Raw genomic sequence first — 24,114 nt, 5'->3', positions numbered from 1 at the left:
ATTCCTGAGATTACAAGTGTGCTTCATTTTTCCTAGCATGGGAAGTAGGGATTCCTAAAGAAATCTAAGGGTCCTGAGACTAGAAGTAGTGGCAATAGATGCTATTCCTGAAAAATGACGAATGTTTCTCAGTTTGGATACCAGATCTATTTTAAGAATAAAGCATACAGTAACTTCATTCAGCATTCAGCATTCATGTGACTACATTAAACAAAAACATACTTAAGTGTGCATGTGTGTATAAATAAGCAATTCTAAGTACATTTTATATGTGAGGTTAGATATTGGCAATATTAATGTCCACAAAGGAAAAGGTTGTAAATGAAGTACTTAAAAATTCTTATCTTAAGAGGTGTATCTGTAATAGCACAGAATACATTGCTTTGCCTTCATGATACACGCAGATCATGGAAAATCAAATGAAAACTAAACACTAGCTAAAATTACGTATTTATGGGGCCACTCATTCCTACAATTTTTCTTTAAAACTATATTGATTTTATAGAAAAGGAGAAGGAGTTTTTAAATCGGACAACATTTCTACAATATCTATCCTAAAAGATGTGCTTTCTAAAGAAGCTACAAAAAGAAAAATTAATCTCAACATATCATACGGTAAGAAAAGGAAAAACATTCATTCATTTCAATTTTCTACAGTTATAAAAGCAATGTTTTTCATGAAAGCACCTTAACTAACTGTGCCTGACCAACTTCTTCTAGAGATAAACGAAGTGTCAGTCAAGCACACTTTAAAGCTAATCCACCCGAAGCTGGAGTATCAGTTGCTTCTGGCTAAGAAAGTGCAGTTAATTGATGCCCTAAAGGTGAGGCTGCGCATCAATGGGTCATGAGCATTACTGTTAGCGCTGGTGTTGCTAAAGTTATACTTTATAATACTAGATTAAAAGTTGACTGTTAAGGTGCTGCTTCTTCTTCTTCTTCTTCTTCTTTTTTTTTTTTTTTTAATAAGGAATTGCAGGTCCATGAGGGAAATACAAACTTTCTGATTCCAGAATATCGCTGTATTCTGGAAGAGGCAGACCACCTACAAGAGGAATACAAAAAGCAGCCTGCACATCTGGAAAGACTCTACGGTGAGTGGGGCTGAGTAGAATAACATACTGTGCTTCTTTTTAGTGGTTGTTGTTGTTGTCATTGTTGTTTGGTTTGGATGTCCTTTCTCTCTCTCTCTCTCTTTTTTTTTGCCAAAGCTTGGCAGAGATCACACCAGTCATGAGCCCGTGACAATCATCTTACTGTATAAAATATTTCTGTATTTTGCCAAGAAAGCCTTACCTCTTAAGGTTTTGTTTTGTTTTACTTTAAAAATGCAAGTAAGTGGGCTGGAGAGATGGCTCAGTGGTTAAGAGCTCTGACTGTTCTTCCAGAGGTTCTGAGTTCGGTTCCCAGCAACCACATGGTGGCTCACAACCATCTTTACCTTCTACTGCTGTCTTCTGGCGTGCAGGTGTACACACAGATAGAACATTCAAAGTAAATATATAAAAATCTTTTAAAAAATGCAAGTGTGAAAATGGGATTATACTGTGAACGAATGTATATAGACACACACAAGTTAGAAGTCCACACTGAATTTCTCAGGTGATTTTCAGGTCCTGTTGCCGTTGTAAAAATTAAATTCAGCATTTAATCTATTTAGGCAAAATTAATTGGGATATTTATGTGATATCTAAGGTTGCAGTTTAAAACTTGTTTTACTTTGGTGGTAAGAAGTTGGGTATGTTACAGATTGTACTGAAAGAAAGAAAAGATCAAGGGAAGTGAGGGTAGAGATGGAGGGAGGGAGAAAGGAAGAGATTGGGAAAAAGGTTTTTTAGCAGTCTCTGTAAGATCTGTTGTGTATAGCACACTACACCGTCTTCCCTGAGATAGCCCACTGTTGCAACAGCTCTTTAAAGTTTGCCCTCACATACCTTGTCAGTGGCAAACATTGTTAGGATCTTGTGTCCCTCAACTGTATGCCGTCTGCCCTGTGCCATCATTACTTGGTATGCCCAGTCCGTACTGCTCCACGGACCTGCCTAAAGAGTTTCTCATACACCTAAGGCTTTGTCACAAGTGAACAAAACAAGTGTCTTAGTGCTCAGCACATGGCGAGCACAGGATCTCTCACAATCTCCTTAAGTGAGGGTGCTGCAGATCCACCGCCCCTTATCTGTGATCCCAAAATCCAGAAAGCGGCTTTGAAAACCAAAGTTTTACTTTTGTAAATCATTTACCATCACAATCTGTCTTAATCTAATTGACTTAATAATGAAACCTGATTTAAATTGACATGAGGTTATTATATTTCTGGAGACAGGGTTTCTCTGTGTAGCCTTGGCTGTCCTGGATTCACTTTGTAGAGGGCTGGCCTCGAACTCACATCGGTCCACCTGCTTCCACCTCCCTGAGTGCTGGGATTAAAGGTGTGGTGCTACCCTGCCTGGCTAGGTGTGTTTGTTTTTGTTTTTTTTTTTTTTCCCCCGGAGACAGGGTTTCTCTGTGTAGCCTTGGCTGTCCTGGACTCACTTTGTAGACCAGGCTGGTCTGGAACTCATAGAGATCTGCCTCGCCTGCCACTGTGTGCACCGCCACACCCTACTTCTAATCTTTTTTTTTTTTTTAATTCCACTTAGTGCAAATATTTACCTGTACATTTTATTGTAAAAGTATTGCCATTTTGTTATCCGATATTGCCACTCAGTCCCATTGTAAAAATACCCATGGTATTTTCCTTCCTTTTTTTTTTTTTTTTAATTGCTAAAATACACTTTTCTCAAGGGTCTTGTACAGTTGATTGACAACTTAAATTGTCCCTGTTTCACATGTGGAAAACTCAAAGGTGAACTAATTTTCCCCAGACCTGTGCACCCAGTAAACCCATAGGTGGAAGGTTTTAGTTCAGTTGAAGCTCCCTGCAGAAGCAATCACTGATGCAGTGTGACCCCACAGCAAGTCAAAATGGCCGGCGGTGCCGTGGCAGAATCAGCAGTTGGCAACGGTGGTTAGGAAGCTTAAGTATTTCTGTCTTGAAAGTTGCTTCAGGCCCTCCCTACGTACACATCTATTTATTTATTTATTTATTTGTTTGTTTGTTTAATGTACATTGGTGTTTTACCAGCATGTGTGAGGGGGTCGGATCCTCTGGAGCGATCGTGAGTTGCTGTATGGGTGCTGGGAACTGAACCCTGGTCCTCTGGAAGACCAGCCAGTGCTCTTAGCTGCTGAGCCGTCTCTCCAGTCCCCACATTCATTTTTTAAAGCAAGCCTTTTCTAGGCTTATATATGTTGAATGATGGAATTTCAGGTGGTGGTAGATTACTAACTGCATTGTTCAAAGAACTAATCAATGACAGGAAATATCATTTTTCGTTATAGGTATGATTACTGATCTTTTCATAGATAAATTTAAGTTCAAAGGCACTAACGTAAAAACCAAAGTTCCTGTTCTACTGGAGATTCTTGACAGCTACGACCAGAACACATTGATTTCTTTCTTTGATGCAGCATGAAAGATAAACAAGGTAGGGGCTAAGCTAACAGTTGCAGCCTGTTTAACAATAACAACAAGAAAAAGGGTGAAGGAGAGCCACACTCTTAATATATAAAATATCTGTGGTAAATATATAAAATATCTTTGGTACAATAACTGTAAGTGGTGTTCTGACTTACTGGAATTGTTCAGCAATGCAGACAATTTTATTTTTAAAACACAAGTAGAGCTAGGTGTGATGGCTAATGCCTGAATTCTTGGCACACAGGAGACTGAGGGGGGAGGATTACTATGAGAGCAAGGACATTCCATCCCACATACTAAAGTCCAAGCCAGCCTGGGCTACAGCAAAAGTCCAAACAAACCAACATAAGTAGAATGACTGTAGGAGCTGGTAATGACTTTTGGCAAGTGGTATTTTAATTTCTAAGTTGAGAACTGGAAAATAAAATATATTCAAGTTTTTATAAGATACATGAAAGTGTGCCGACTTCATGCTCCATAATAAACTTAACTTTTATATTTACATTACTTGATCCCCCACTGTTCTGTAAGCTCATCAACCACTTAAGTGAAGCTGGTATTATCAAGACACCATGTTGGTATTTTATGAGGCTAGGGCTGATATCTGTACCCTACCAATTTATTTATTTATTTGTTTGTTTGTTTGTTTATTTATTTATTAGGATTTGGAATGGATTGGCACCCAGTTTCTCTCTTAGTTCGTGACATGATCCTCCTGCAATCTATGAAATACTTGGCTAAGTGCTATAGACTATGGCCAGAGGAGTAAGCAGTGCCTGCTTGGAGCAGAGGAACCCCAGACAGATGCCCTACATGTAACCAGAAGAGTGATGGTGTCTAAGATTTTCCTGTACTGTAGTACCCAGGAAACCCATTTTTACTATATATGCTGGGTAAGGACGACTTTCAAGCAACAGAAGTTTTAGTCATTCATTTCAGGGGAATATTGTATTGAAAGTTTTAAAATGCTCTAAAGATAATAGAAAATAAGCTGTCTTCTGTTGTCAAAAGGTAGTTATGAATTTTTCAGAAAATAATTACATTTTGTTACATTTTATATACAGTTCTTAAATATAAAATGTAAACATTTAAGGCACATATACTTGGGTCTTTATTTTAATAAGGTTATTTTTTGTCTGATATTTTCTGTAGGTTGTCTTGAGACAACCAGGCCGTTTTTCCTTCTCTCTCTCTGCTTTCTTTGCTTTCCTGTTTTTTGTTTTGTTTTGTTTTTCACCAAAGGATTTCTCTGTGTAGCCTTTGCTGTCCTGGAACTAGCTCTATTGACAAGGGTGGCCTCAAATTCACAGAGATCCACCTGCCTCTGTCTCCCGAATTGCTGGGATTAAAGGCATGGCCACCACCGCCGGGCTATTTTTCTGATGAGCACTTTTTTTTTTCCTTTTTTTTGAGACAGCATCTCAATACATAACAGGCTATGTGATTAGCTATGTGATTCTAGGTGGCCTTGAACTTGGAGGTGGGGAACTCTGGGATTAAAGGCAAGCACCACCATGCACTTCATTTCTAAATGTAATATCTATTTGGTCAGTGGGACTTCGTATTGTACTATTTGAATGTCACGACCAAGGGTAAGCAAAATTAATGGACATTTGAATTTCTTGTAATACACCACTTCGTTACGTGTTTTCATCAATAGCTCAAGCTGGCATTTTAAATTGATCACATCTTTGTTAGAGGGGGAAAAAGATTGCCGGAATGTCAGACACAGTGACACAGCCTTCAATTCCAGCAGTCTTGTGAGGCAGGCGGATGTCGGTGAGGTGTAGGACAATCCGGATTTATGAGACCCTGCCTCAAAAACAAACAACGAAAAAGGTGTACTGCAGAGGTCACGCAAAACTAACCACCCCCACCAGAGTTCCCTGTGTGGCCCCGGCAGCATCACCGAGAGAGGGCGGAGTGCTCGGCTCGGCTCGGCTGCCTCGGAAGTGATCAGCTGGTGAGCCGAGTCGGTCCGCCCTTCCCTCCCAAGCGCCACCCCGCGGCTGGGGAGGTCGTCAGTCCCCTTAGCGGACCGGAACGCTGACAGGTCGAGGCCTCGAGGGCCTGTCGGGTCCGCCCAGCTAGCCCGGCGGGATCCTGGGCGCCGGGGGGGTTACACACCCTCGGAGCGGCGGAAAGTGGCCGGGGGCTGCCGCCCGCCCGCCCTGCGCAGGCGCGTCCTCCGGCACCCGCCCGGCCAGGTTCCCGTCGGGCCTCCGCTCGCGGCGCCCGGCGCGCCTGGTGACGTCGCGGGCCCCCGGCGCCCTCATTGGTCCATTTCAATAGTCGCGGGCTACTTGAACTGCGCGAACAGCCGGCGGCCGGCGCGCTGCTCGCGGCACCTGGGCTCGGCGCTCCTCCCGCCCGCAGCGCCTGCTTCGCGCGTCGGCCGCCAGGGTCCCGCGCAGCCCGGGAGCTGCGGGCGCAGTGCAAGCTCTGCCGCCGCCGGATCCCGACCGCAGCCGCGATGCCGGGCAGCTCGAGACAGTCGGGTCGCGAGGCGGGCTCGGCCCTGCTCTCGCTGCCGCAGGAAGACCAGGAGAATGTCAAACCCGACAAGGTGGCGCCAGCCCAGCAGCCGCGGGCGCAGGCAGTGCTCAAGGCCGGGAACGCGCGGGGCACCGCGCCGCAGCAGAGACTCAAGACTCGGCGGGTAAAAGGGCGCGAGGGTCGGTGCGAGGGCCGGGCGGGAGCGGGCCTGGGGATAGCAGCCGAGGGGGCCGGAGAGCATGCTGCGCTTTCTAGTCGAGTGGGGCTGCAGCCTGCGCGGTCCCGGGGTTTCTAGCACCAAATACCTCCACCAGCCCTGCCCGCCCGAGTCTGCTGCCCTTCAGCACTAGTGGCGGCGGCTTCCTAAAATGCCCGGGTTCGTACCAAGCGATGCCACCCGCGTGTCGACTTCGGCCAGCTGTGTGCCTTTCCCTCCACTTTTAAAGCCAGGCATTGCCATAGGATCCAGATCCCTTCCCCCTCACCATCTGCTTCACAGATAACTTCGGGGAAGGGGATAAAGTAGTATTCTGCTTGGTAAATTCCGCCATTTTAGCCAGACTTGCTTTTTTTTGCTCCACCCTGGGACTAAAGTTGTCAATCAATTCTTTCCCCTAAACTTAAGTCTTGATTGGTTTGTAATTCCCAAGTTTCACTTATAGCCTTTGTAGAAATGGCTGTGACAAATCGGTTTACTCTTTATCTTGGATTCCTCAAACTTACTTGTTTCAGCTTTGCCTCATAAACTTTATTTTTCCCATAGAATAAAGAAGGCAAAATTCTATTAAAAAATTCCTCTTTAGGTTGCGCCTCTTAAGGACCTTCCTATAAACGATGAGCATGTCACTGCTGTTTCTTCGTGGAAAGCAAACAGTAAACAGCCTGCCTTCACCATTCATGTGGATGAAGCAGAAGAGATTGAGAAGCCGCCAGCTGAGCATAAAGGAACACAGTGTGAAGATGTCCTGGCTTTTAATGCAGCTGTCTTGTTACCTGGAGCAAGAAAACCACTGGTACCTCTTGATTATCCAATGGATGGTAGTTTTGGTAAGGTTTTTGCTTTTATTTTTACCATGTTTGTTGGTTTTTGGTTTTTTTTTCCCCCCTAAACAGGGTTTCTCAGTGTATATTGGTTGTCCTGGAACTCACACTATAGACCAGGCTGACCTCTTAACTCAGATCTGCTTGCCTCTGCCTGGTGTGTGGTGCTGGGGTATGCCACAACAACTCAGCGTTTGCTTTTTATTTTTAAGACAGGATCTCAAGCTCAGGCTAAACTTGAACTCACATCATCCTGCCTCAGCCTCCCAAATTCTCAATTACAGGCCTATAACACTGGGACAGTTAGAAAACTAAGAAATTAGTTACTTGATTGGGTTTTAAGTCTATCTTACCTGATCCTAACACTGAGTTGGAGTGTTAGAAAAGGTAGAAAGTTTATCAGATCTCATGACTAACACTTAGAACCCCTGACCTACAAAAGGACTCAAATCCTTAACAGGCAGGCAGGGCACTGCAAAATTATATCAGTTTTAATTTGGTCTTAAATGTGTATCTTAATCTGACTATAAGATGCTCGGTTTGAAGAACAGATTTCTGTTCTGTGAATGACTCCCGAGTGCTACTTGAGCATTTTATCCACCAGTCCTTTAAATCAATTTGACTGCTCATCAGATTGCAGGTCAGACACTGACCCCCATAGAAAGTAGAGTAGCTACTGTAGACATCTCTGCTGTTGCTATGTTCTGTGTGAAGACCACAGATGTTGGCATCTGTCACTCTTCTTATGCTATGTGCTGGTACATGTGGAGACCAGACGTGTACTTGACTGTGGGATATCTTCAACCACTTTTCCATTTCTTGATAAAAGGCCGCTCACTGGAGCTCGTTGAATTGGCTCAGTGGCCATCAAGTTCCAGCAGTCTACTTGTGCTCAACCTCATTCCCTTCCCTAGTCTTAGGGAAACAGATATGCCAGCCACCACAGGTAGCTTGTGCGTGGTACTGAGAATACAACCCATATCTTCATGCCTGTGCAGCAGACACTGCACTAAGCCATCTCCCCACCCCTTTAGTTCTACAGGCGCGGAAAGGAGGATATGGAAGTAACTTATTGCACAAAATTTAATTTTGTTTTAATCTCAGGGTTTCTTTATCTCAAAAGATAGTTTGAATGGTAAAAACTAGAGCTGAGCATGTTCATGCCCATAATAGCACTCAGGAGGCTGAGGCAGGACTGCCAGCCTAGGCTACAGAATGAACTTCAGGCCAGCCTGGCCTATAGAATGAGACCAAACATCAAGTCACTTACCGATCACAATTAGTCTGTTTGAACATGGTGTAACAAACTCGGTATCTTTACTAACATTTGTTAATACATGCCATTTACCTGATTCTAGTTACTCCCTGGTTTTCAGCCTGTGGGCTCTCCAATATCTCTTAAGACAAAAGATTATTTTGAAACTTTGATGTTAAGTACTCTGTCCTAATAAGAACCACTGTAGCACCTACTACTCTCGTGTGGAAGGTATTTGAAGGTAATTATCAGTCCTTTTAGTCTATTGCTATACACGTATATATATTTCTTAGAATAAAGATTATCCTAAAAGTGCCCACAAGCTGAATGTGGTACTTCAGAAATACTAAAACCAGAATAAAATATTGTTTGTTGCTTTGTCATTAGGATCTTTTGAGTTGGAAGAGATAAATACTTTGGCTTTAATATCATACACAGAATCACCACATGCTATGGATATGTCTATTGTCATAGAAGACGAAAAGCCAGTGAGTGTTAATGAAGTACCTGACTATCATGAAGATATTCACACGTACCTTAGGGAAATGGAGGTAAGGCTCTGTTCATTAAAAATGGCTAAATGAAATTGAGAGGATAATGTTTGTTGATGCCTGCTAATTACTAGTGAGTCACTCTTATACTCTTTATTAATAGCATCTGTGTGAATGGTAAAGTAATTCAGTTATAGTTTTAACACTACTGAGTTTTCCTCAGGTTAAATGTAAACCTAAAGTGGGTTATATGAAGAAACAGCCAGACATCACTAACAGTATGCGGGCCATCCTCGTGGACTGGCTAGTTGAAGTGGGAGAAGAATATAAACTGCAGAATGAGACCTTGCATTTGGCTGTGAACTACATTGATCGGTTCCTCTCCTCCATGTCTGTGTTAAGAGGAAAGCTTCAGCTTGTGGGCACTGCTGCTATGCTGCTAGCTTCGTAAGTCCAGCTAAAGTCATCACTTAGTACCCTGGTCCCCATTTATATTTTATTGGGTGTTTTGCCGGCTGAGGCCAGAAGAGGGCATCAGTCCCCTGAGTTTGGTGTTAAAAGTTTTAAGAGCCACCATGTGGTGCTAGGAATTTAAGCTGGGTCCCAGCCAGTTATCTTACCATTGTCATCTCTCCAACACCCACATACTATATATTATAGTGAAGGGAATAATTGTGATTTCCAACTCTAACATTTTAACACTGACACCTTTAGGAAGGACTGTGGGGTTGCTTCTGAGAGTAGAGGGTGAAACTCGTTTTCTAATCTAGAACATAAAGCTTTCTAGTCTGTATTTCATGTGCCTTGAATGAACATAGGCCAGCCACATTTCAGCAGACTAGATCACAAAAAGTGTGGTTCTTCTGCAATAAAGTACTGTCTTTCTTCCATCAGGACATAAAAATGACATTTAAAAGTAAAACATTTATTTTCTTGAGACTTTAGGTTATCTAAATTTTCAGCTGCTCTATTGTTCCCATTTTGGAAAGCTTATATACATCATCAGTTCTTTCCTTTGGCTGTATGTAGGAGGCAAATCAGAAGCCCCTCACTGATTTGGGCCTTATAACTCGCTCATCTCAACTGTTGATGAAAATGTGGTTGATGAAAGTGAGTCTTGAGTCTGTACAGTCTAAGTTTAGGTTAAGACAAAACATTTTGAAAAAACTCACAACTTACAACTTCTTTTGTTATAGAAAGTTTGAAGAAATATACCCCCCAGAAGTAGCAGAGTTTGTGTATATTACAGACGATACCTATTCCAAGAAGCAGGTTCTGAGAATGGAGCACCTAGTATTGAAAGTCCTTGCTTTTGACTTAGCTGCGCCAACAGTAAATCAGTTTCTTACACAATACTTTCTGCACCAGCAGCCTGCAAACTGCAAAGTTGAAAGCTTAGCAATGGTAAGCTCATTTTATGGGATTTTTTTTTAAGGTTGTAATTAGGGGCAAGCCCTGGTTTCTTTCATTGGACAACACTGCTTAAGAGATTAAGTATTTTTGGACAGTTAAATGTTTAATACACAGAAAACCTACAACTAGCAAAAGATAGGTAATATACTGTTGGCCCTCTGTATCTGTGGGTTCTGTGCTTATGGAATCAACCAATGGGCATTAAAAGTAATTGCCTATGTACTTGATAAACAAACGGCAGCCATATATGTAGTGTCTATTTATTAGGAACTACAAGTAATGTAGTGACAGTCTAGGTATGTAGCACTAGTTTGTATGAAAATGGCATACCTTATATACGTGAGGGACTTAAGTATCTGGTGTCCATGGGAGGGTCAGAGTTCTCTCTCCAGAGAAGAGTTTCCCTGTGGATACTCAGGGATGACCATGTCAGAGAAGCATTAACTAGTGGTTTACAGAGCACCTACTAGTGTTTTAAGTTATGAGGGCGGAGAAATCTAAGATGAGAATGGAGCAAAAATATTGGAATAATTTTACCAGGGCTGATACAGAACCAGTGAGTAATCAGGAGGCAGGGAGTTTAAATTTGAGTCTTAGAAAGGCTTTGTTTGTTTTTCATTCCAGTTTTTGGGAGAATTGAGTTTGATAGATGCTGACCCATACCTCAAGTATTTGCCATCACTTATTGCTGGCGCTGCCTTTCATTTAGCGCTCTATACAGTCACAGGACAAAGCTGGGTACGTATGCCTTCACAGTATCAGTGCTGGTTTGGTTTGGGCAGAAAGCTGAGCCATAAACTTGCATTTGAAAGCTCTGCTTCAAGAATCTGGGTCATTCACCTGCTGCTAGCAGGGGAAGGAGTCAAGCAGTCAAAATAAAAGATGGAGCTAAAACATGTTAAAGATTTTAGTGCCAACATTAAATCAACTTGTGAGCTCATTGGTCAGTGCTTGTGCTGTTATTAAGACTCTCCTTGTCTCTTCTTGTAGCCTGAGTCATTGGTACAAAAGACTGGATATACCCTGGAAAGTCTTAAGCCTTGTCTCATGGACCTTCACCAGACCTACCTCAAAGCACCACAGCATGCCCAACAGTCAATAAGGGAAAAGTACAAACATTCAAAGTAAGAATCACATTCTTTATTCTTTCTTTATTAAAGAGTCTGGGAATCTACCACAGCTGCCTCAGTAAATAGCAGTCATGTGTTGGGAAGCTGCTGTACCTGATTTTTCTGATTATTCCTGGGTAAGGAAATAGGTTGTATATACATGTTCTCAGTGTCAAATGATTTTAAATTCGTCAGTCTAATCAAATAGAAATAGCATTGTTCCAGTCTTGGGGTACATAAATTGTTCTGTGTTCACTAAAAAATTTTTTTTTTTTTTAATCTCTACTTAACAGATATCATGGTGTTTCTCTTCTCAACCCGCCAGAGACACTAAATGTGTAAGAGTGAAAAGACTGCCTTTGTTTAAAATGGGAGTCCTCACAGTTCACGCTGTACAGTTTTTATTTTGGATTTTAATTTCACAATCATTTCTCAATGTAGATGGTATAGCCACAACAAATTATGGTATCCATTGCTTTTTAAATGGTTTTAATTTGTATATTTTTTGTACATGTATCTATCTTAGATATTTGGCTAATTTTAATTGGTTTGTTAACATTGGTGCTGCCAAGTGTCAGGATAATAAGAATAAATTGATTTGGAAATCTTTGCAAGTCAAAGTTAATTTGAGATAAAAGTAAGAATGATAATGTCACTTAAAAAGTTAACTTGGTGGGGTAGTGAAGGCTTTCTAACATTTTAAGCAACTGACCCAAACTGCTGACTTGGTCCTAAAATAATAAAACTAGACTAAATCTATTTACAGTATAGCAGAGATCCCCTTGCTCATTAAGCATATGTTGCAGTAGTTTATGGAAGTATTTTATTTATCAACTCTTACAAATGGGCTGGGACGCTTTTGTGTAACAGAAAAGCTGCCCAGAAAATTTATTCAAAGCATAATGTTAAAGACAGAACAATTTATCAAAAAGTTCGGCTTTTATAATGGATTTTCAAATAAAATAGCATTGAATAAATACCCTTTTGTTAAGTTTTATATATATATATATACATACATACAAAATGCCATTTAGTTAGCAGTTCTCTTCTTTTTCCTCCTCTTCACTTGACTTTTAATTGGTGCCTTTTCTTTTGCACTGGTGGTCTGAGCTCTGTGAAATAAGTAATAGAACAGCTTACTGTACCCAACTGAATCCTGGACTGGATCACTGGAACTCTGAAATGTACCCCATTTTATAGGTTCTGTTTTTAATGTATATTTAAAAGAAACAGAAATCTATTACCTTATTTTCTTTGGGTTCTTCTCTGGTTCCAAAATGATCATTTCTTCTTCTTCACTATCTGATAGCACTATAGGGGCACCTTTAAGAAAATACCAAAAAACTATAATGCTCTCATTTCCAAGCTAAGACTGCTTAAGCTATGCTGCCTGGAGGCAGTGTTTTCTGTAAGCTTTTTCTTTCATTTTTTTCCAGAGGACTCTGTAGACCAGGATGATCTAGTTATTACTACCAGGGCTGACCATGAAAAAAATGTAGAAAACTGCTTTGTTTGCCCATTTTTGTCTTCAACGTTAATTATATATATATGTGTGTGTGTGTGTAAATAAAGTGTGCAAATTAACCCCATGCCAATTTGGCTGGTTGTGTATTTTTACCTCAAAGTTCTTTGTTCACATGATTTAGAAAGGCTCTACTGGGGCTGGAGAGATAGCTCAGAGGTTGAGAACACTGGCTGTTCTTCCAAAGGTCCTGAGTTCAATTCCCAGGAACCACATGGTGGTTCATAGCTATCCATCATGAGATCTGGTGCCCTCTTCTGGCCTACTGGCACATATGCAGTCAGATAGTGCATAAATAATTACCATCTCCATCCTAGTCCTCTTAGGCCCACTTTCATTACTTATGATTAAACCAACTGGATACTATATGAAAAAAATGCACCCATTTACCCATAAACCAATATTGTTCCCATGTCAAAACACATTAACTATCAACAGAAGGGAAACAACAATTCCCTTCTACGAAGGCAGATAGACTGTACATGGTTTTTAATTATTCTCATTTCAATTTGTATCCCTACTGGCCCCTTCCTTCCTTCTTCTCCCCTATACCCCTCCCCTAGTCCACTGATAGGGGAGGACCGCCTCCTCTTCTATTTGACCCCAGCCTATCAGGACTGGTTGCATTGTCTTCCTCTGTGGCCTGGCACTGAGTTCATGCCAGAGAAAGCCCCTGTTCTCTGCCAGAGCACATATTGCTCTAGTAAAGAATCTTGTGTTCAGGTCCCAGCACCCACACAGGGCAACTCACAATCACCTGCAGCTCCAGGTATGATGCCTGATTCTTGCCTTCAAGGGCACTCATGTAGTACATATTCAAAAGAACCATGGTGCATTTCCTGACCCCCACATTTGGGCTGCTCACAGCCTCCTGGGACTCCAGCAAGTCCCTCTGACCTCCATATGCATGCTCTGGCATACATGTGCACATATACACTAAATAAATGTAAAATGTTAATAATCTTCCTAAAGCTTTTAGAACACAACAGTTAAGACCTTTCTGGGAGCCTTTAAAGCTTCCATGTTCAATTCTGTACCCTAAAATGAATGTGACCATATTTACTTAAAATTCAGTCTTAAGACAAGCCACGTTTCAAATAATAGATAGATAAACAGCAGTAGCTGTTACCCTGGCACATAAATAACATTTCTTACCACAGAAAATTCTACTGAGCAGTACTGTGTCATAGTTTGCTCTAAACTTATGTGTGCATCTGTGTAAGTACATATGTGTGCTGGTTCCCAGAGACTAGAAGAGTGTCTGTTCCCTTGGAGCTGGAATTGCAGGAATTGCAGAGGACTGTGAACAAACCAGTGGGGGCACTGGGATCCAAACTTTGGTTACCATGATTGAGCATTGTCTCCACAGCTGAACCACCTCTCTGGCCCACATGAGTTTTTAGGAAAGAGCTCTTGAGAAAATTGTTTGAGAGTATCACTATCATTTACGTGCCAAAGCATACCACCACTTCACAAAAATAAACATTCTTTTAGACCTGGTATTAATATTTCTGTTAGCCTCCATCAATTAAAATTTAATTTAAATCCAAAAATATTTAGCTTTCCAAAGTAGGAAACATCCCTATGTATGTATGATCTACAATTGCTATACAGACACCTCTTCACATACGTACAAGTTTTTAGATATCTCAATTGTAGCTGTCTCTGTAATACACATTCAAAGCTAAAATCATCACCTACCTTGGTTCCCAATATCAGAAACTTCTTCGGTGTCCATCTTTGTATCATCAAGAATGACAGCTTCATCAATGCTACCTTTCTCCTCCTCTTCCTTCTCGGACTCTTCAAGGTCACCCCAGGAGTTTTCTATTCCATCACCAATCTGGGCAGTTCCAGGAGTCCACAGCACAGGTTTGGAAACACTTCACAAGTTAAGAAAACTTAACCCTGCTATTTAATAACTACTAAAGCTGACCTTTTGGTCAAGTTCTCTTGTAAGACTGCTTCCATGTGTAAATAAAACTTCATTATGGACTGCTGAGTGTCATAACTGGACATCATCAATAACCACCTTTACAGAAATCTGGTAATGAATCACTTCAATATTATGTATTATTGCATAAAGAAACTTAGTGACGTCATTAATATTGAAGTACAGTTTCTTTAAGGGAAATGAATGCTGGAATTTTGTTTGCATTTTCTTAGAATGGAAATGTTAGAACCCAGGGCCTTCCACATAGCTAGAAAACTGCAGGTACCAATAAGCTACATCCCCCAGCTCTAAGTTGGTTCTTAAAGTAGGAAAATGTATGGTTTTTAGAGATAACCAACTGAAGCTAGATGTTACATTATCAACTTAATGTCATATTTTTCTCTTATAGTAAAATTTCCTCCAAAACAAATTTCAATACGTACATATCCTTAATAAAAAAAAAATGCTATTCATCTTGTTACTGTAAAAACCATCCAATAAAGATACACTTCTGTAGGAGGTTCGGCTTCTGCAATAATTTCATCTGCTTTTTCTTCTATGTTGGATGTATCGACGGGGGCCTTCTCCATTTTAAATGCTGTGATCCTTTGATTTGCTATAGACTCTGCAAAGCCAAACTTTCCACCTTCTTTCCTGGTAGGTTTTGGTAGTGATTGTTTTGGAGATAACCAGTAAGAAAAGACAAGAGAGAAAAAATTTTACTATTTTGTCTTTGGTAGATAAGAAATAGACTTAGGTCGTGGTGGTACACGTCTTTAATCCCAGTGCTTAGGGAGGCCAAGGCAGGCGGATCACTGTGAGTTCCAGGCCAGCCTAGTCTACAAAGTGAGTCCAGGAAGATCAAGGCTACACAAAGAAAACCTGTCTTGAAAAACCGAAAAAGGAAAAAGAAAAAAACTTCACTAGATCTAAGCTTTAACTGTGAACTTAACACAGCCTAGAGTCACTTGAGAAGGGAGGTCCTATCAGACCAGACTGGCATAGCTGTGGAGGAGTATCTTGATTGTTAATTATGAAAGAGGGCTCAGAGGGCACCATTCCCTGGGCAGGTGGTCCTGGGCTGTATAAGAAATGTAGTTAAGTGTGAGCCAGCACTCAGCATTCCTCCAGTGTCTGCTTACGTCATTGGCCGAGTGAGCTCCCTCATTAGAGGTAACGCTACATGGACTAGCAAGGAGTCCCTGCTCCAGACTCCTCACTGACAGACTGATCTGGCAGTGTAAGCCAAGTAAGTCCTTTCCTCCCCTAAGTTGCTTCTGGTCAGTTTATCACGGCAACATGAATCACACTAGAACACTACCATAGTTATCAGCGTCACCACAATTCTTTTCTGAAGCTCTGCTACACGCGTAGTGGCTACTGGAAGTACATTTTCTAGCCCTCAAGTCAGCTGTAGCAGAAGGCACACAGGACAATGACGTGCCGGCCCCTTGTTGCTTAAGGTAACAAGAAGTAGAGCTGTGAACCAGCATGTTGGCTCTTTCTATTAATGTAAGGTATTGCACTCTTCTTTCATAAGAGCATGTTAATGTTTAAAGAAAACACTTCTGTGACTTTTTAGTCAACTAAATACTAGCATACCCAACTGAGATTAACTAAAGCTCAAATATGAAACCATACGGCCACCCTTGTGTAAGAAAGCTCCTAGAAAACATGGCTTTAAAGAGCCCATAGTTTTAAAACCTTCAACTCACCTGGCCTTCTGGTCGTTTTCCAAAGCTCTCTGTATCAGCTCTGTAATCTCTGCCACTTTCACACCAGCTATTTTACTGCATCTCAGAACCTGTGTGTAAATGTGGGCTGTTACACAGACAACAAACAGCTTTTTCTAATGATCCCAAAACCATGACATGAATTTTCTACCATTACAATTTAAGCACTTCTTTTCCAAATATGAAATCAAGGCACAGTAAATATAATTAAGACAAAATATGAAAATACTAGAGACACCAGATAAAATGTGCTCAGAAATGCAAACTTCCTTTCTATGTCAGTAATCCACAGAAAAAGGAATTAATCGTGGTTGCAACACTAGTACCAATGGTGCTGGTGAAAATAATGGAGATAATGTTCACTGAGCACTTTGTATCCCAGACGCCTATAATCTGCCTTTATTTATCCTCCAATCCCTTCTACAGTGCCAGCACTAAAATCATTCTCCAACGTACAGATGAAGGCACTGAGATCTAGAGATGAGAAATCCACCCAAAGACTACACAGCTCAGCTTCAATCTGAACTAAAACCACTCTCTACCACTTGATGCTTACAACAGAGGCGGCAGCCTCCGTGCGCATCACTGACAAGTGTATCCAAATTCCAAAAGTGAAACTTATTTTTCTCTTAATTTCTACATTTAATGCTTAAAAAAATAGCAATACGAATCTTTCTTCACAGGTTCATTGTCAGGTTGCAGAACAGTAGTTCTCAACCTGTGAGTTACAACCCCTTTGGGGGTCAAATGACCCTTTCAAAGGGGCCACATAACAGATATCCTACATATTAAATCTATTTATTACAATCTATAACAGCAGCAAATTTAGAGTATCAATGAAATAATGTTATGGTTGGGGTCACCACAACATGAGGAACTGCGTTAAAGGGTTGCAGCATTGGGAAGCTGAGAACCCTTGTCCTAGAAGGACAGATATGGGGTGGGGGCAAAGAAAGGATATACCTCATGGCCACCTGTCAGAGTGTAATGACTACACTGAAACCCGATTCTAACTAGACTTAGTCATCTAAAGTACCTTTGTGGCTTTTGGTTAAAAGATAATTTTAAACAACAAAAAAAATAACAATAAAACATCTGGAAAGAGACCTCACAGGGAAGCTTGTCAGAGCACTCACCTGGTCTTTGAGCAGCATTATCCCTCCACTAGACTGAATAGTACAAATTTCTCGATGCTTATTCATGGCAATCACCAGCAAGCCATCCATCACTCGTTCTTCTCGCTCATTGGGGTCCACCAATAAATATGTTCTGAAACAAATGTTAAATTGTCCTGAACATATCTGAAGCTGAGTGCTGTTTCTAGGAGAATGGCTTTTGCTGTAAGTTCACATTCAAAGTCAACACTGAAGGATCTGAGTCACTTTAATAATTTCATTTACATATGAAATGTATGTTTCTCTGGCCATTACAATGAAGCCACTGTTCAGACTGAAGCTGAAATAACACATAACCAAATACTTACAGCATCTCTTTGATTAAATGACTTCTGGCTTATTAATAAAGACTTAGCTAACATGAATTTGGTTCATTTTAAAGTGTCACCGAGACCCAGCCCTCCGCAAGTTCTAGAATCGGCTGCTGATGGCACAGAAGGGCTGACCGTCTCTGCAGTGTCCTCTGCCTGGCAGGAACATGGGTACTGAGTTACTGAGGGTGTCAAGATACTCAGTGCAAATAAATAAAATGGAAACTGTTGAATAATTGTTAAAACACTGGTATATAATAAGATGAAAAAAATACATCTGTAAAGTGAAATATAAAAATTTTTAACTTGTTTGTTTTCATACAGGACCCATTATGTTTCTGAGTTTTGCATAGAGGTTGCTATGGAGCCCAGGTTAACCTGAAAGCCACTGAGCTCTTCCTGTTTCAGCCTCTCCATCCTGATTTTCACACTTGCTATTTTTTCCTTTCACCTGTTAATTTGACTATTGGAAATTTTTAAGTTACATTTATGGAGTATACATCTTATTTTACTAGATAACATTTAATCCATTTTCCTTATATACAATCAGCTACAACTATAAGTTGAAATATTTTCTCTAGTTCTTATGCACAAAATTTTCTTTCCTGAATGGGTAAGAATCAAGCTTCACTTAGAAGCACATTCCATGGATATAGAAGCCTCCCCATTTTATACTGTGAGAGTTTAGCAAAGAATTGTGAAGAAAAGGCTACACAGCTGAAGGAAACAAGTTTCATCATTTTCCCTTGGAAAGTGCTCCTAGTACTAACCTGTCTAATATGCTTCATATACCAATGTTTACTAATCAACAGAAGCTGTTAACCCACCTTCTCTTTGTCTAGCTCAATGATGGTAGATGCTACCATGCCATATTAAAGCCTTACTTTTATTTATTTATTTATGTATTTATTTTGAGACAGGGATTTCCTGTGTACCCTTGGCTGTCCTGGACTTGATTTGTAGACTGGGCTGGACTCGACTTTCAGAGAGTCTCCTGCCTCTGCCTCCCAAGTGCCAGGATTAAAGGTGTACACTACCACTCCTGGCAAAGTCTTACTTTCTAAGTATGCTGTAAGCAGAAAAACAATGGGAAGTATATTCATAACAGCTAAATTTTGTCACTTTTATTAAAAAAAAAATTCTTACAAACACAGAAAGAAACTAGTAGACGCTCTCTGTGTATCTGAACAGAGCAATAAAGTTCCTGCTTGGGGCTGATGCAGCTCAGTTGGCAGATTGTTACAAAGCCCTGAATCCATCCCCAGCACCATATAAACCAGGCACAGCAACACACACCTGTAACCCTAGCACTTGGGAATCGTGGGCTGGAGGATCAGAAGTTCAAGGTCAGCTCAGCTCCAGAGAGGCCTGAGGTCCAAGCTCTTGTCTCAAATAAACAGAATCTAGTTTCCAGGGATGCTCACATTTCAGCCCATGACAACATGACACTTACCCTTGCTGGAAGAAAGCAAAGCTGACACAAATGGGCATGTGGTGGATGCTCAGAGGCACAGGGTCACGTTCCTCAGGGGTGTACTGTTTCAGAAGAAAAGGCCAAGTGAAAAACAGTACAAAACAAAATCACCTTGAGAGCCAACACTAAGATATGAACTGTTTAGTAGTGAGTACATAAATAATGACTTTCATAGTTACCTGTATGACTCTGACAACTGTGCTCCAACTTAATTTTTATGATGAAAAAATACCAATCTTAGGTCTAATCTTCGTAAAGTATAGACTGCTGTTACATAGGAGTCCTTGAAATTCTCAGGATAAGGCTATAAAACTTCCTTATACTCTCCTTCCTCTGTAGCACTGTGCACTATTCTTGCCTCCAAGCCTTCACATTCTGCTCTAGCAAAGTGCCTCAAAAGAACATTATCATGGTTCCCTTTGTAGCTCAAACAGTATACTTTCATTATTCTAGAATGTAATGTATATAAATCAAAACTGACCTACCTGGCAAAAAAGAGGACAGGATGGACCACTGGTTCCCACAATGATCCCTGGAGCAGCATCAGAATTGTCCGGGCACTCTTCGAGTTAGAGGTGTAAGTTTTTAGGTCCTATCTCTACCCCCCTCTACAAGCAGAGCCTAGCAGTTATGTTGGTAACAAGCCCTCCCGGTGTTTCTGATGAACTTGTATCACCTGCTTTGCTTAATGAACAAAGAGCCTGAAGAAGTATGTAAATCTGGTGCAGGTACTGTGGGCAGGCCTCTCATGATGACCCTAAACAGAAACCAACCATTTCCTCTACTAGTCAATCCAAAGAAAGAGTCACAGTTCTATTTCAGTAAACAAACTGGGTCATGTTATTTATTGACAGACATTTCTGTAAGGGAATTTGAGATTTCAAGTGTAATTTTGGCCATTTGCAATTTTTGTCTCATGAACAAAATAACAGAATAGATGTAAATGGCATCTGCCACTTGCCTCCACTGCTAACTACCTGTCTGCCCATTCAGGACACCCATTCGCTCATAGGGAGACTTCTGGTTTGAATGTTGGAAGCTTACCACTGTTACTTCCTCTCCCTGGACAGAGACATCAGGTCTTCGGAAGTGACACAAGGCTACAACTGCAGCGACGCTGGCAGCATCAATAATATTTCCATCATGATTTAATAAATGTAGGTCTACACGGATCTGCCAAACCTGAAGGTGAATTTAAGATAAAAATAAATCCTGATCATGACCAGTGGCTACAGGGAAATAAATACTAGATACAAGTTTTTTGTTTTGTATTGTTTAGTTAAAGCATCCAGTTAATTCTTCCAGTTTATGCAGTAAAAAACTGCACTTAATTTTAAGAAAAACAAACACCCGAAATACTAATAGTTACCTTTGCTATGTGAGTCATTTGGGAACATAAAAATATGTAAACAAACGGAATCATTCCAACATTTGAAACCTAACTATGTTTTATAAAATGTTTATTTTTATTTTACACGTATGCATATTTGTGCATGTATGCACCATACTCATGCCTTGGTGTCCCAGAAGACGAGTTAGATCCTCTGGAGCTAGAGTTACAGATGGTTGTGAACCCAGATTCTCTGCAATCTCTCCAGTCTCCCTAATTACGTTTGAATCAACGGTATTCACTGTTAAAAATTCTCAGCATATTCCCCACCTTTTCACCAGCAACAACACAGAGAGATTCAGTGTCTATACACTTTGAATTTCTCAGACATCTTTCCAAGAGTCGATTCAGCTTCACCAAGAGATCTGACTGCCTATGGAAACAAGAATGAACTAATGTCATAAACTACAACTCTGAGCGGTAAAATAACAGTTCACTGTTGATAAGTTCTTCTATGGCTAAAGCAGCTTTAAAAAGAGCATCCCAAGGTGAAATAGGTGAGATAGATACCTGCCAGGTTCAAAAGCTGGAGCAGCCATCTGAGAAAGCTCAAGGTTAAAAAACAGAATACCTTCTGTTGCCCTATTGAGTTTTGGAGACACAAGTTCACAGGAAACCTGCCCAAGAACTCTGTAAAAATAAAGGTACAAAGCAGTCAACTAAATCTTCCTTTTCAATCAAAATCTAAAAAAGACAAAAATCAATCCTAAATAACAACAACACACCGATTTAAGAGACAGAAATTACATACAGAATGTAGTAGACTACATTCAAAACTGCATCCACACACACAATCATGGAGATACACAATAACAATAAACATTTTTTTAACTGTAAGGAGATTTCATGCAGAAATCCACAAAAATATTGGCATACCTAAAAGGATGACAGAAAGGAAATTTCATACATCACTTGAGAATGAAAGGGAAACAGGCTCAGTAATGACAAGATAGCTACACTCATATTAGAATGTGATACATGCAGTTAACAAACTGTGTATGATCAATGTTAGGTGCCTACGTGATTTATAAAAGTCATGAGGTACAATGATAGTCATTCGGCAGAAAGCACTTACGGTTAAAAGTGACCACAACACTAAATCATTAAACATATTTTTCATCAGATAAGACACGTTTGGACTTTTGAGCTGCTCAGTATACAACCGAGTAAGCGTGTTGTAATTTTCACACCTCCTGTTGCATTATCTGACTTGAATTCTGTTACCTTGTTTTCCCCAGTTCTACAATACAGCATCCATAATCCGTTCCGAACGTGATCTTGATGTTCCTGTAATCATAGGTCTGTCTGCCATCCAGCCGCTGCAAACAAACATCATTTATTCTTTTAACAAGCAGCAACTGTGTCTGTCTGATCCTGGGCCCCAACGCCCCTGCCACTGAATACTGGTGTAAAATACTGGCCCGAGGCTGGGGGAATGGGCAGAACCACGCGGGTCCACGCCACGGGCCGAACTGACAATGAATCCACCGGCCACCGGCGTCCACCCCGCGGGCAGCCCCAGTCTACACACAAAGCCACCGAGCGCACACCGCAGGCCTCGCACCTTCTTCTCCTCAATGGCGCGGAGCAGGAAGCGGCGCTCGCAGTTGGAGAGCGGCGTTTCCTTCATAGTGTTGGGCCACGCAGAGGCAGAACACAACCGAGACAACTTCGCACGCCGGCTTCTTCCCGGCGCAGAAAACTGACGTCACCCGCGCCCGCCCACAGGCTCGGGGGCGCGGTGTAGGCGGGGCCAGAGGTCCAGAACTGCTGCCGCCGGGTGGAGCTGTGGAGCTAATCTTCGAGAAGTTCGCGAGTGGATCGCAGAGATCATCGTCTGCAGCGTAGTCGGGTTTTTTTTTTTTTTTTTTTGTGGGGGGGACGTTTCAGGTTGCCCCCTCAGTTCGCAAGATAGGAAAATATCACTTGAGAAAAAAACCCTTTTTTTCAGATGCTCTGAAGACAGCGCAGGATAGTGTCTTCCAAGCATCTCACTAAGTGGTCCTGAGCCTGCATCTTATGACCTGGAGACATGGCTTAGAGTTAACAATTGGTCTTCCAGAAGATCTGAGTTACCAAACCCAGTGCCCACGTGGGGCACTGTGCAACCATCTCTCACTCCAGCGTCTGGGTCCTAATCACTCTTCTGGCCTGCAAGGATACCATGAACATATTAATAAACACACAGAGACATGAACTCATACCCAAGTGTGGGCATACTTTTTTAGCTATTTACTTTAGGCTCCTGTATCTACCACCGTTCCAATCCTTATTCTACCCTAACACATCCAACTCTCCAACACTAGGCAGGCAAGAAAGAAGGTTAGAGGGAAGCGCGGGGGGTGGGGGGCGGGTGGATCTCTTTAGACTGATTCCTGCCTATTAGTGGCATGGGGTTTCTATGGGCAAGTCCAATCTTCTTTTTCAGACTATCCGGCAGTCCAGCAAACGAGCAATGGGAAACGCAGCAGCAGCAGCAGCAGCTGTAGGGAGACAACAGCTGCCGAAGGCCCTCTCAGGACTCTCACGTTTATACTCTTTCCAGAGTTCCCAGAATTAAACTCTCTGCAGCTGACAAAAACCATGCCCTCCATGAGCACAAGACAATCATAGTTAACAGCTGTGAGTCATCTGAAGCAGCCCCATATCCCACACCTGGGACTAAAACAAAACTATATTCACATAACCTTTTGTTGTTGTTGTTGTTTGTTTGTTTGTTTGTTTAGGAAATCACAAGTCTCTCACACTACATTTTCTCTGTTAGTCTAAAAATGGCCTTTTCTCTAACATTAACAAAATATATATAGTAAGAACAATTATGACAACCATCAAGTAAGAATTATATTTACAATGTTCAGTTCATATGTATTTGATAACCTTGGAGAAATTACTCCCATATCTGTCCTATTCTCCTGAGTCCAAAGTTCTGTACCTAAATCACTTTCTTACCATTCCTTGCATTTACCAACCTAAAAACATCTTTTTGGAGCCTAAAACATTTTTTAGATCACAAAAAGCTTAAGCGTTTTTGTCTTTTAAAAATTATTTATTTCTTTTTATTTTCTGTACATTGGAGTCTTGAGTGCATGTGTCTGTGTGGGGTTGTCTGGTTCCCTGGAACAAGAATTACAGATAGTTGTGAGCTGCCATGTGGGTGCTGGAAATTGAACCCAGGTCCTCTGGAAGAGCAGTCAGTGCTCTTAACTGCTAAGCCATCTCTCCAACCCCAGCTTTCATGTCTCTTATCCTTA

At 41.2% G+C, this 24,114-nt stretch overlaps 3 protein-coding genes across 3 annotated transcripts in view; 2 read left to right on the top strand and 1 right to left on the bottom strand.

The window, feature by feature from the left end:
* Bbs7 (Bardet-Biedl syndrome 7) overlaps positions 1-5,781 on the top strand; it is a 40,331-nt gene extending 34,550 nt beyond the window's left edge. Inside the window, exons 16-20 of the mRNA XM_055625878.1 lie at positions 506-615; positions 721-824; positions 971-1,094; positions 3,382-3,527; positions 4,183-5,781. Coding sequence (XP_055481853.1) covers positions 506-615; positions 721-824; positions 971-1,094; positions 3,382-3,515 — 472 coding nt within the window. The 3' untranslated portion in view covers positions 3,516-3,527; positions 4,183-5,781. The remainder of the gene's footprint in view (positions 1-505; positions 616-720; positions 825-970; positions 1,095-3,381; positions 3,528-4,182) is intronic.
* Positions 5,782-5,892: 111 nt separating this feature from the next.
* Ccna2 (cyclin A2) lies at positions 5,893-12,914 on the top strand. Its single transcript, XM_055625880.1, has 8 exons — positions 5,893-6,179; positions 6,820-7,063; positions 8,751-8,863; positions 9,027-9,250; positions 10,000-10,207; positions 10,841-10,954; positions 11,207-11,340; positions 11,619-12,914. The coding sequence occupies exons 1-8, from the start codon at positions 5,994-5,996 to the stop codon at positions 11,665-11,667; spliced, it is 1,272 nt and encodes a 423-aa protein (XP_055481855.1). The 5' UTR covers positions 5,893-5,993; the 3' UTR covers positions 11,668-12,914.
* On the bottom strand, positions 12,135-22,547 carry Exosc9 (exosome component 9). The gene is made up of 12 exons (XM_055625879.1): positions 22,428-22,547; positions 22,088-22,182; positions 21,374-21,493; positions 21,134-21,236; positions 20,518-20,655; positions 19,453-19,535; positions 17,650-17,782; positions 16,496-16,584; positions 15,288-15,434; positions 14,549-14,730; positions 12,570-12,648; positions 12,135-12,437 (listed from the first exon to the last, which is right to left on the bottom strand). Exons 1-12 carry the CDS (start codon positions 22,491-22,493, stop codon positions 12,356-12,358), a joined length of 1,317 nt encoding a protein of 438 aa, XP_055481854.1. The 5' UTR covers positions 22,494-22,547; the 3' UTR covers positions 12,135-12,355.
* Between the last annotated feature and the right edge of the window lie 1,567 nt (positions 22,548-24,114).

Source organism: Psammomys obesus, unplaced genomic scaffold, assembly GCF_907164565.1.
Source record: "Psammomys obesus unplaced genomic scaffold, mPsaObe1.curated_primary_1811, whole genome shotgun sequence".
NCBI classification, from domain to species: Eukaryota; Metazoa; Chordata; class Mammalia; order Rodentia; family Muridae; genus Psammomys; species Psammomys obesus.
This window is presented reverse-complemented; position numbering and strand designations above follow the sequence as displayed.

Coding starts and splice junctions, on each gene's coding strand:
- Ccna2 (XM_055625880.1), top strand. CDS start 5,994: ATGCCGGGCAGCTCGAGACAGTCGGGTCGCGAGGCGGGCTCGGCCCTG. Junction 6,180..6,819: donor AGAGACTCAAGACTCGGCGG/GTAAAAGGGCGC, acceptor ATTCCTCTTTAG/GTTGCGCCTCTTAAGGACCT. Junction 11,341..11,618: donor GAAAAGTACAAACATTCAAA/GTAAGAATCACA, acceptor TCTACTTAACAG/ATATCATGGTGTTTCTCTTC.
- Exosc9 (XM_055625879.1), bottom strand. CDS start 22,493: ATGAAGGAAACGCCGCTCTCCAACTGCGAGCGCCGCTTCCTGCTCCGC. Junction 20,656..21,133: donor GTGTTGTTGCTGGTGAAAAG/GTGGGGAATATG, acceptor ATTCACCTTCAG/GTTTGGCAGATCCGTGTAGA. Junction 14,731..15,287: donor GCCGAACCTCCTACAGAAGT/GTATCTTTATTG, acceptor TAACTTGTGAAG/TGTTTCCAAACCTGTGCTGT.